At 33.3% G+C, this 13,253-nt stretch overlaps 1 protein-coding gene across 1 annotated transcript; it reads right to left on the reverse strand.

Moving 5' to 3' along the window:
- Positions 1 to 9,389: 9,389 nt before the first annotated feature.
- On the reverse strand, positions 9,390 to 12,174 carry LOC108477045 (plant UBX domain-containing protein 10-like). Its single transcript, XM_017779468.2, has 4 exons — positions 11,335 to 12,174; positions 10,503 to 10,739; positions 9,849 to 10,025; positions 9,390 to 9,771 (listed from the first exon to the last, which is right to left on the reverse strand). Exons 1-4 carry the CDS (start codon positions 11,869 to 11,871, stop codon positions 9,544 to 9,546), a joined length of 1,179 nt encoding a protein of 392 aa, XP_017634957.1. The 5' UTR covers positions 11,872 to 12,174; the 3' UTR covers positions 9,390 to 9,543.
- Positions 12,175 to 13,253: the final 1,079 nt, after the last annotated feature.

Here is a 13,253-nt window from a genome sequence, read left to right on the forward strand (position 1 = left end):
GATTTATTTGGAAACTATTTGTAAACGATGAAAGTGGAAAAGCAGTCAGATGATACATCATCAGATGATTGTACAAGGAAGGAGATAGATTATCGAAAAGAAACGATGGAAATATATATATTGATGATGATTCACTTAACTAACTAAAATCACGACAAAGATAAGCGTACCTATCAAATAATAGTATAGCTGGTGAGTTGGGAATATCGTATCCACGAGGACTAAAAGTACTAGTACTTACTATCTTTCTATTATCTAGTCGGTAAATTGAAGAAGTTTGTTTTTAACCTAAAATTATCTAAACTAATTATTAAGAACTCGACACAGAATAAGGGAAGAAAATAATCGAATAAACCAATATGAGATACAATAACCAGGAAAGAATCTAGCTAGACTTCACTTATTATTCTGAATCTGAATTAAACGATTTATTCACTTGTCTTGATCTGTAGAAATCCCTGAATTATATTAATATCTCTTTCGAGAGTAAAAATAACTGACTCTAGGTTAATTGAAATCTCTTTCTAATTAAAACCTCTATTGTCGCATTAACTCGATCTATAGATTCCCTTATTAGATTTGACTCTAATCCGATAGATTTATGTTATCCTATTTTTAGGATTGCATGTAACTCGACTCAATTATGCCAGATTTACTCTTAAACAGGGACTTTTGCTCCACTGAATTAAGCATATCAATCATGAATTAATATCCTAAAAATATTAAAACATGGAATAAGTACACATAATTGAGATCAAGAAATCAAGCATTTATCATGTAATTCAAAAAATTAAATAACAAGATCCGTCATAGGTTTCATCTTCCCTAGGTATCTAGGGAATTTAGTTCATACTTTGGGAGGAAAACATTTCAAAATTAAGAAAACAACAAAACATAACGAAACCCAAAAACTTCTAGAGAAGTTGACTGGAGATCTTCAATCTTGAAGGAGATTCTGCTTTTGAGTTGATTCCGACGGCGTTCTTCGAGTAAATTCTTCGTTCTTCTCTACGTGCTCCATTAGGTCTTCTTCTAGTGTGCATTTATAGACTTTAGAATGCTCAGAAACCCTAAAAATTGGCTTTTTTCGCGTGTTTGGGAAATAGGGAGCGATATCGACATGGGCTGGCACATGGGCGTGTGGCTAGCCCGTGTGGCTCACATAGGCGTGTGCTCAGCCCATGTAGGAATAGCTAGGTCGTGTGTGTAACACCCTTAACCCAGATTCAACGCCAATACTGTGTACGAGGTTTTACCGTTCACAAATCACATATATACATATAAGTCTGATTATACAAGCCCGTTAAAACTTAAACTTTTTCAAACTTTGTCTAAAACTTCTTATCTTGGGACTAAAAGACCCAAAACACCTCTTGGAAGCTACTCAGGACCAACTCGGGTCCTTTAACCAACACTAGGAAAATGACCTTTGAAACAGGGTACTTGCTCGTGTGGATGGGCAACACGCCCTTGTGGAACTTGAACATGGTCGTGCTGATGGCCCGTGTGACACGCATGACCTAAGCACCTAGGGACACGTCCGTGTCTGATACCTGTGTAGATTTATTTTTCAATTTGAACTTACAGGGGTTTTCACATAGCCTGGCACAAGCCCATATCCATGGGCCGTTTCCCTCACACAGCCTCGACACTCCCGTGTCTCAGCTCGTGTTTGAAAAGCTTGACATTCTATTTCTGATGTCAGCAATCCTTAAGGGTCACACGGCCAAGGCACACGCCTGTATGCTAGGCCGTGCCCTTCATATGGCTGAGACACATGGTCGTATCTCTGCCCGTATGTTTACTACCACGCATACTGACTTGTAATTTTTACGTGCAGGGGACACACGGCCGAGCAACATGCCTATAGGGCTGGCCGTGTGTAGACACATGCCTATAGGGCTGGCCGTGTGTAGACACATGCCCATATGTCTACCCGTGTAGACAATATAGGGCTATCTACCAAGCCTTTTGCCATCCTGAAACACAATCTAATGCCAACCAACATATCAAAATCTATCTTAATATGATTTCTCGATCAAACAACCATAGTTAAGGCTTATATACATTTCATGTACTCAAACATGCCAACAATTTCACATTCATGAAAGACTATCTTGCATTCATATAATAACTTTCAATATTAGCCATTTTTCATGGCCTTATACAAAATGAATCAATGCTAAAGTAAGCCATCACATTTGGCCAATTAACAATGACACAAAACTCAAAAGTCTAAGTTCCTATTCATGTCATATTCAAAATGATAAATCTAATTATACCGAGTACTTCAGCTGATAGTGTGATTGATGCCTCCGACATCTGTTGATCCTCGAGCTAGTTAGGCGACACTATAAGCAAATGGAAAAAGTGGGAGTAAGCATAAAGCTTAGTAAGTTGCATGCAAATAAATTAAACAACAACTTTACCATTCATCATCATGCTTATAATACAAAAGTAGGCATAAGCATAACTTACTCATCACTAACCAATACAATTCACGTAGCATATATATTGAGCTCACGTCTCATACATTTCAAATAGGTACCTGTACCACTCACAACATGGTTATACTTTTCGTTTAACTTAAACTATAACTCTCACCATTGAACTATTTAGAAAGCTATTGGATATTCACTAAGCCTCAAACATAGGGTATAATACCGATGCCATGTCCCAGACATGGTCTTACACTGGCTCATCCATCAAGTCGATGTCATGTCCCAGACATGCTTTTACATTGACTATCGAAATCAAGGCCGACGCCATGTCCCAGACATGGTCTTACACTAGCTCTCACATATCCGTGCCGATGCCATATCCCAGACATGGTCTTACACTGACACATCTCGTAGCCGATGCATGTCCCAAACATGTCTTACACTGGCTTACATCTCGAGACTGATGCATGTCCCAAACATGTCTGACACTAGCTCTCGTCTCAATACCGATGTCATGTCCCAGATATGGTCTTACACTGACTCTCATAATGTGGCCGATGCATGTCTCAAACATGTCTTACACTAGCACACAAATAACCCGAATGTCATGGCATGAATATCCGATTTATTTCTTAAGGTTCAAACAGGAGTTCTATTATCTCAATATTCATCATACATAATCATTTCCACAAATAAGCAATTTATGCTATATCAAATCAAACACATATAAATACAATGTAGTTGTATTATTTACACACAACTTACCTCGAATTACAAAATGTAGACGACTAGTTCAGCTCAGTCCACTTGCTTTGCTTTTCCCCGGTCTAGGCCCAGATTTTGTAATTCTTGATCTATAATGATGAAAATTCACACATTTAATCATTTTATTAATCTAGGTACTAGAAAATTTAAAAATTTGGAAAAATGACCATTTTGCCCCCAGACTTTTAAAAAATAACCATTTTACCCGTAGGTCCAAAAATTGATTTTTATCGAACTTCTTTATATCTTAAGCCTAACTGAACCATTTTTACTCTTATAGCAACCCAAAATTTCCATTATTTCACAACATTACTATCTATTTTGCAAACTTTATAAAATGGTCCTATTAGGGTTTTTCATGATAAGTCCCTTCACAAAAGTTGTTTATTTCACAACCATGATTCATTTTCTTCCATAAAATTTTAGAAAATAACATGAAAAAATTCATGGTAAAACCCCAGACTTTCAATCATTTTGCAAAATAGCCCCTTGTTAGAAAGCTCATGCTACAAGGATCTTAAAAGTACAAAAATATTCAAGAAAAGCCCTCAAAGTCACTTACTTGCAAAGGCTTTAAGTTTCTGAAAATTTTCAAGCTTCCATGGCCATTTTCTTGGAGGAAAATCGGTGGAGAAGAAGGAGCAAAACAAAAAGATGATATCCTTTTTCTTAGGTTTTATTTTAATCACTTTAAGCCACCTAACTTTGACTTTCTCATCCCTTTTGTCCCTATGGCGGGGCACCACTATTTTAAGGTCTATTTTCCCTTTAAAGACCCCAAATTTTGGTTCTCTAGCTATTTGACACCCTTAGCTATCAAAATAGGACTTTTGCAATTTATGCGATTTAGTCCTTTTTTCACAATTAAGCATGCAATCGCTAAAATTAATTCACGAAAATTTTTATACTCTCATATAATCATGCCACAACACATAAAATAATATTAAAAATAATTTCTCCACCCTCGGATCAGTGGTCCTGAAACCACTATTTCCACTGGGCCCAAAATCAGGACGTTATAGTGTAAATCTTGAAAGTGGCTTGTTTTGTTTGATTTTGGCCCGTTTTCTGCTCCTTTTGCTCCATTATGCTCTCCTAAGTATAGAAACATGAAATTGAAGGATTAGGAGCATTAAATTCACTAAATTATATAATAAATCATCCAAAAACGCATCAAGAATGAGATTAAAACATGTTACTTTTAGGGTTTATCATATATATATATATATATTAATAAAGGAAATGAATTCTTTTGATTGGATTAGGCATCACTTTTTGTATTCGGTGTGGATAAAAGATTATAATTTTTGTAACGCCCCTAACTCGTATCCATCGCCGGAATAAGATTACGAGCATTACTAGATTTACAGATCAGACAGGCATAAATCTCAAACATTTCATATCATTTAGCATTCATGTCAAAAACCAATCGAAACCATACATATTGTCCCTTATACGAGCCCTCGAGGCCCAAAATATGTGCTAGAAACAAGTCAGGACTAAATTGGATACTCAAAGAATTTTTCGAAAAACATTGAAATTTTTCAAAGCTGCAGGGGCCACACGGCCAAGAGACACACCAGTATCTTAAGTGTGTGGGCATTCAAAATAGGGACACATGACTGTGTCCCAACCCGTATCCATGCCTGTATAACTCTTTGCTTGTGCCACATAGCCAAGCCACACGCCCGTGTACTAGGTCATGTGAGCATACTAACTTGTGCTCTTTAAAAAATACAGGGGACACACGACTATGTCAATTGGCTGTGTGTCACACACGGCTGAGACACATGCCTGTGTCTCTGCCCTTGTAAACAAAAATAAGTCATTTTCCAAGCCATATTTCTCACCCAAATTGGTACCAACCTAAACACAACAATTTACATATAACCAAGTCATAAATAGGCATCCAAAACCAGACAAAATCAAGCTTAAAATATATAATATCATCACATACAACCAATATGCCCGTAGGCACCTCAAATGACAACTTAAAAACATATCAACTATGTAACCAAACTTACCTAAATGACCAAATACATATATTTATATTTGTACCAAAACTTAACATATAGGTTACTTATCAAGCTCAACCATTTGGTACCTAAAATATCAATTCACAAGATAAATCATTTAAAAACTAACATCATTATACATATGTGCTTTCCCCAACAAGCACTAAGTCACTCCAAATTATAATACATATTCATATGCATATTCAACTACCATTTAAATTTCATCCGTCAAACATAAATCAATTTACATGTTAACCATACCAAACCACACATCAAACATGATAAGGCCATTTATATATATAGCAAAATATACCAAAACACAAGCCAATTCAAATGGCTAAAAACATAACAAAACATGTAGGCTATCATTAACCAAAATAACCTATACATGCCATTATAACCAAAATTAGATAACCAAATGTACCAAAAGAGCCGATAAATAGTGTGATATAGCTCCAACAAGCTTCTAACTCGAACGAGCTTCTGAACCACTATAAAACACGAAAAATAACACAGAGTAAGTATTTAAGCTTAGTAAGTTTGTATAACATAGAATTTAACTTACAATTTAACCACATTTATGCTAAGCAAACAAAGCATATCCAAACTCAATTTGGCCAAAACCTAAACACATATCCTCTTCAACCATGTTAGTCATGTAATTCATATAAATATCTAGAAACATGTATGAGCTCAACAACAATCAACTTCTACGTACATATAATTTCCCAAATCATGTATCTATATATCATGTACAAATCATTTTCATATATCTCATGTAAATACCTGTGGTAGTTCGTATAGAACTCATGTAATCTCATAACAGAATAATGTCCGTTGAACCACTTAGAATATCGATGGATACGGAGGAAGTACACACGAGGTGCACTGAACTGTAATCCGTCAATTCCTATACATGTATGCTCATACAAGTTGTAAACGGTAAGCTCCTCCAAGCCGAATAACGGTAAGCTCATAAGATCTAAAATCGGTAACCCTAATGGCATGTCATTTGTATCCTACGAATTCCTACGGTTCAAATGGGGCTCGGTAATTGTTGTACGTCATAGGATATGCGATCGATATTCATATATGATGATAATGCAAATAACATACATCTAATTCAAACAAAGCATATAATTACATAATTTAATTACACGAACTTGCCTCGACGAATTTACGTAGATACGAAGGTGACTAATTCGATATTTTTCCTTTGCCTCGATCTAACTCCGTACGAGGTCTAACCGGATCTATACGAATGACTTTAATTTAATTCAATTCAATTCAATATAATTCATATTCAATTTAGCCCCACACACATTTTTGGAAAAATTACCATTTTACCCCTATACTTTTAATTCTTTACAATTTAGTCCTTAAGCTCAGAAAATGAAATTCATTCAATTTTATCCCTACCTAAGCCTAGATGATTTATAAACATATTTATAGTAGTCCTTATATTTCAAAAATTCACACTTTTACCACACAATTTATCACAATTTTCAATTTAATCCATAATTGACAATTTCATCAAAAATTCCTTTACAAAAGTAGTTTATCTAATAATAACCATTAATTTTCTACCATTAAACTTCAAAATCCTAACATATTCATCAAGGGAAAAACTCAAATACTTTAACAATTTTGCAATAGTCATCGGGTTAGCTAGATTAAGCTACAACAATCTCGGAAACATAAAAATTATTAAAAATGGGACAAAAATCACTTACCAATTGGATTTTGAAGCTTGGCCAAACCCTAGCTCTATTTATCCAAGTAGAATCGGTTTGTGGTGTATTTTGAAGAAGATGAACATAATAAAATTGTTTTTGTTTTATTAATATATCATTTAATTAGCTATTTACTTAATTAACCTTTATAATTAATTCAAATTACAAAATTGTCAAACCATTATCATCCACTAACATATTAATGGGCTATTTGTCATATAAGGACCCCTACTTTACAGTTCTATAGCTATTAGATACATTCAGCTATTAGAACACAACTTTTACACTTTACGCGATTTAGTCGTTTTTATCAAATTGAGCATGTAATAGCTAAAATTTCTTAACAAAATTTTTATACGGTAATACTATCATGCTGTAGATCATAAAATAATGTTAAAATAAATTTTTTGACCTCGAATTTACAGTCTCGAAACTATTATTTCGATTTCACTAAAAACGGGTTGTTACGCTTTTATCTGTTATTAATCATTGTTGAATTTAGCATCATTTAATGAAAAAATTCAATTAAGCAAGTACATGAATGTTAAATTTATAATAAACAATTAAATTATGTCGGTTAAGGAAATTTCTTATATTAAAAATATATTTATAAAAATTAATTTAACAATTGAATGATTCTACGATTTGAGAAAATCCCAAATCTCTAAATTTAATAAATTAGTAAGAGAACACATTTTTTTAAGTAAAAACAAGAAAATAATTTGTCCTTCGTCCTTCAAACCAAATTGTGACTAGAGACAATGATAATAAGATGGTTCCTTACCACATCCTCAATAAGTTGTATTTAAGAACGTGGATAACGAAAAATAAATAAAAAGAAATAAACAAGGTGAATTACTCAACTTATATAATTCAATCTCTAACTAAATGAATATTCAATCTTCTAAATAAACTTCTATGTAAGAAAATTATAACCGAACTATCCTAACCAACCATAAATAAGAGTTTTATTTACAATATTTCTAGTAATTAAATATAAAACTCTTTTAAATAATACAAGTTCTAAACTAAGATAAATATTTAAACTTCTACTTGAATCAGTATAAAGAGTGGTAAAACACTTGTTTATAAATCTTCATCAAATGTGAGTTCAGTCCCGAGACTAGATATGTTAATGGGTCAGGCCACTCGGCCTGACTTGAAGGCCTGTTCGAAAAGTTAGAGGGTTTAAACAAAAATATAGGATCGAAAAATGAGCTTGGCAAAAAATAAGACTTGTTTAGAAAATGAGTTGGACATTGAGTAAGGTTTTTTTGTCCCGACTTTGGCCTGAATTTGCAAAAATAAAAATAAAAAAATCATTGTTTTATTACTATTTTTCCATTGTTTTGTTGTTGCTTTCCCACTGTTTTGATACCATTGCACTACTATGTTACTACTATTTAGTTGTTATTGTTTGGATATTGTATAACTCTTGTTTTATTGTTAATTTTGCTACTATTTTAGAGGTATTTGGTTGTTAAGTTACATCTATCTTAGTGTTATTTAAGTATAAAAACTTTTTTAAAATTATTGTCAATTTTTGGGAAACATTTATTTTAATGTTTTTAGTGTTTTTGATATATTATATTTTTAATTTTTATATAAAAATAAAATAAAAAATTTAATATGGACCAGATATGGGTTTAGCATCTATAATTTGGGCCAAGCTTGGGAAAAAAAATTAGGCTTGTTTTGTTAGAGCCCAAGCCTATCAAATAGGTCTAGAATTTTGTTAGGGCCCGACCCATGGACAGGTCTACCCGAGGCATTTAGATTTTTTAGGCATAATGATTTATTTGATCCTCTAACTTAAAAAAAAAATCATTTTATCCCTCCATTTAATTTTTCATCTCTTTTATCGTTTGAACTTGTATTGTTTGTCAAATCTTCCAAAAAGATATGGAAAAATTAATATTTGTTAACTTTCTAATGTATGCCATGTTAGAAATTAATTAAGTTTTCAAAATTTTAAAATATTTAAAAAAACATTTTGTAATTTTCATACTTTTAAATAATTTTAAATTTTTAAAAATGATTTTATAGTTTTTGAATTTTAAATGTAGAAAAATTAATTAATTATTGAATGGCATCTACGTGTGTGTCACGCTAGTAAAGTTAATATTTTGAGTGATTTGATAAACAATGCAAGTTTAAGGGTTAAAAGAGATAAAAAATAAATAAAGCGCTAAAATAACATTTTTATAAAATTAAAGGGCCAAATAAGATATTATGTATTTTTTTAAGTAGTGGATTTTTGTTATTTTATTTAAATGTTTCATATAAAAGTAATAAAACACAAAAACACTATTATAATAATATTTATTATTTTAAAAATTAAATAATTTTTCTTATTAATTTAGTGTCAAATTAATTCATGATATCAAACTCAATAAATTCTTTTTAGTAAATATATATTTATAAAGAGTTAATGATTAGATGGTGAAGAAAATATTATGTATAATATATGGATGACATGCTATACATATACATATAGTATATTAGTCCACATCTGCTAATAAATTTATATATTTGCGTCCATATGGAACTTTCGAGCATCATCATCAATTAATTAGCAGTACAAAGCTGTCAAAGAAGCTCCACGAACAGGCTTGCTCTAGGATGTAGACCAGCATCTTTCAAAGTCATTCCCATTTGATCAAAACTATATAATCTTCTTGGGAAGCTTGATATTAATCTGTAATTTGCAATTCCGGGCAGTCCTAATGAATCTATGTATCTGTAAATTGAGAGGATCTTATCTATGCAAGAAAAGTTGTGCTCTCTTCTTTCACCACCAGGAAAACGAATTAATATCTGAAAATTCAACAAGTATGTTAATGTTAAGAACCAAGTTTGTCTAATGAAGACAATTAATTGGTTGTAATGAGCACCTGAGTATCTTTCCCATGAGTAGTTGTTTCTTTGTACTGAGCTTCTCCAACAGATGAGCTCTGCCTTGGTTTACCTAGTTGTTTCTCTCTATGCATCTGTCCGGGGTTCTGATAATTTGTTTGATTGGAAGCTTCTATTGATTTTTGAGCTCTTGCATTCCTCAGATTTTCCTTTTCCTAGAAGAAAAAAACACTTTGCTCTTGTTAACCATGTTTAGTAGATTCAGGGTAAATATCAGATAAATGCATGTATTCCACAAGAAAACATCAATTTTTTTTGTAAGTTCATATACGTATTTAGGGTAGACGCAACAGGAAGGGGGTAGGCAGGGACCTTAATACATGGTACAATTGTATCCTCTGAAATTATAAAATTTTGAATGTCTCTTTAGAAAATATATAGCTATAAGTTAATATAATAATAAATTTTCACTTTTGAGTCTTAAAAGAATTTATAATTCAACTTGACCACCAAAAAATTTCTGGCTTGTTCCTAAATTTTAGGGTATGTACCATATACTCGCATGAATATATGGGATGCACAAATATTGAATATCCATAGTTCAATAAAAATGAGGAATCAAATAACACTAATTTCAAAGATTTTGTTTGACAGAAAACATGGGAAACAAACCAAATAGAGTAGGCACACACTTGGTCTCTCTGTAAAGCAACAAAATATGCAGCATCTTGTTCTTCTCGCAACTGACGATCAGCCCTCAACTTTTCTTGCTCCTTAGCCCTAGCCTTTATCCTTTCCTCTTCCTTAATCCTTGCCCTCATATGTTCTTCCTCCCTTCCTCTTACAGTAGTGCCAAAAGCTGACCCTTGCTCTTCCATTGTCCTTTGTAGAATCTCAACCAATTCAGCTGGATCAATCGGGCCCTCCATCTAAAGCAAAAACAAGGTAAAGGTAGAGACAAGAAAAGTTCATACTTATTATCATCGTTGTCAACAATATTGAGAGTAATAGGGAGCAAATACGGGGCAGGGGCTTTGGCCCCCTGATTTAATGGAAAAATTGTTTTATGACCCATTCCCAAACTTTAAATATTCAATTCAGTCTTTTTTTAACCTTTTATTAAATGTAAAAACATTATATTTTTAGTTTTTCCTGAAAAATTAATAGTTTAAGTTTAAAGCATTTTTAATACAAAATGTTTAGCTTTATCCTCCCCAATTTTATAATCTTTCCTAAACAAAATTTTTAACTTGGCCGCTTAAAACAAATACTTGAGATGAGATCAAATATTATCATTTTGATTTTTCCATTATCCTAAATCCCATCCCTCATTAATTTTTTTATTACTTGTCTATTCATATAATTAGTTGCACATAAGTCCAAGAATGAATGGAAAATCACGGACTTCTTTCATAAATGTAAACCTTTTATTTATGATCGGATTAAACGAAAAGCATGCCTGTGGTTTAACCTAACAAAAAACTTATGAAACAAAACTAGTTTTAGACCCAGTGTTAAACCAACCTGTTGCAGCACTGCCATGTTGTTGCCCGCAGCTGGGGCAATTACTGCACAGAAAGGGAAGCTAGCAGGCTGTAGAGTTGCGGCCATTTGTAAACCTTCTCCTCTATCTGCGATTGCTCCCCAGCACACAAAATTTGCGTCAAGAAATTGAACTACCAACTCTGAACTCAAAGTCCTCGAACAAAATGAGGGAGTGAAGGGATGTTCTGGGGAGTGTAGATACATGAACATTAGCTTGTGCTCATCCTCTGCTATCTTTAGAGCCTGCATAAAACTACATGCATAGAAAAATGGATGTGTGGTACCATATTGCTGTTCAAAACTAACCAAAAAAGCCCAGTCTTCGGGAACAACTGGGGGCTGTAGCAGTTGTGGATGTTGCAACTGTAATTCCGATGGCTGGTATTGGTTTCTTCTACCCGTTACCCTTGAAAACCCTCCAAATATGCATTTGGGAAGGCATACCATCCGACAAAAAAACCCATTGCAAGTGGGTTGGTCTCTTGCTTTCGCGCTGCCTCTTATTGTCAAGGACATATCTCCACCGCAATAAGTTCAAAACACGAGAGGAAGAAGAAAGAGAGACTTAACAACCTTCATAGTTGCAGTTTGCTTACAAGAATGTTGTAGACTGATGAGATTGAAATTTATAGAATTACTTGTCTTGCAAGCTGGAGTATTGAAGACAGTAAGTTGTTGATATTCCCTTGGGGAATAAAAGAGAGACTGAATGTCAAGATCATTGTAGTTGAACTTTAATTAAAGTAGTTAAAGAGAATCGATTCATATTTGTCTACCATTTTTACAAAAGCAGAAGAGGATGCTTTGCTTGTAATAGATCCGCCATTAATTTTAAAAGAAGATGCGCCATTTATGTAAAAAACAAAATAAAGTAGCCTGATTTATAGAGACCACACTGACAATAATATTCTATTATGCAATGATATCATTTATGATCTGGAAGCTCACGAATGCTCATTTACTCTCTTTTCTTTTCAATTATTATTTCAATTTTTTTTTAATAAAATTACTATCTAAGTTTTTTTAATTAAATTTAGAGTAAATTATATTAGCAGTCACTCAGCTTTAAAAAAATAAATCAATCACTAATGTTATCGAAAAGTGACAAATTAGTCATCTATTAACATTTTTCGTTATAAGCCTAACGGGACAAGTGACGTGGCTAGTTCACTAGTTGACGTGGCCAGTTAACTTGTCACGTTGAACGAGGCAAAGTTGAATGACTGTTTTTTTTTCGTCTTTCCTTTTCTCTTTTTTTAATAAATGGCCCAATATTTTTATTTTTTTGCGTAAATGACACAATATCTTTATACTTCTCCTTCTCCAACCTAACAATCTCGTTGTCGCCACCTCCATCACAACCATCTTTGGTGTCACCATCATTGACCTCCAAACCACCATTCTAACCTTTTTTTTTTCTTTTTCAACCCCCCAATAGAGGAGCCACCATGGTTGGGATCCGAATGTCTTTGTTTGCTACCCAAAGCCATTAACTCTGGAAAAACCATATTGAAATAGGGTTTGAGACAATTTGAGATCAAACTATCAATACCCACAACCAAATCGGTGAGGAGAAAATCCTCCAAAGCAATATTTAAGCGATTCAAGAACCAAAACGACTCGAATTTTTCAAGATCTTCATGGGATATGATGATATAAACAAAAGGGTCATCGATTAAGCTAAATAACACTAACTACATTGCCAACATTATCAAGTTGCACAAAACAAAACTAAAAGCAAAACAAGAGGAACATCCAGACAAACCAAACAATCGATTGTACCCATGAATTTCAGGAACAAAGGAAGCGGTTCCTCCAAAGGGACAACCAAAATGTTGACAAGTGAAATTTTGGGTCAGGTCAATGATTAGCAAGATCCCAAATTCGAAATCAGACTG

This window comes from Gossypium arboreum, chromosome 12 (genome assembly GCF_025698485.1).
Source record: "Gossypium arboreum isolate Shixiya-1 chromosome 12, ASM2569848v2, whole genome shotgun sequence".
Taxonomy (NCBI): Eukaryota; Viridiplantae; Streptophyta; class Magnoliopsida; order Malvales; family Malvaceae; genus Gossypium; species Gossypium arboreum.

Excerpts from the sequence above, each read along its gene's own strand:
- LOC108477045 (XM_017779468.2), bottom strand. The coding sequence starts at position 11,871 with ATGTCCTTGACAATAAGAGGCAGCGCGAAAGCAAGAGACCAACCCACT. Across the intron at positions 10,740-11,334 it reads ACATGGCAGTGCTGCAACAG|ATGGAGGGCCCGATTGATCC; the intron begins GTTGGTTTAACA and ends TTTTTGCTTTAG. Across the intron at positions 10,026-10,502 it reads TTGCTTTACAGAGAGACCAA|GAAAAGGAAAATCTGAGGAA; the intron begins GTGTGTGCCTAC and ends TTTTTCTTCTAG.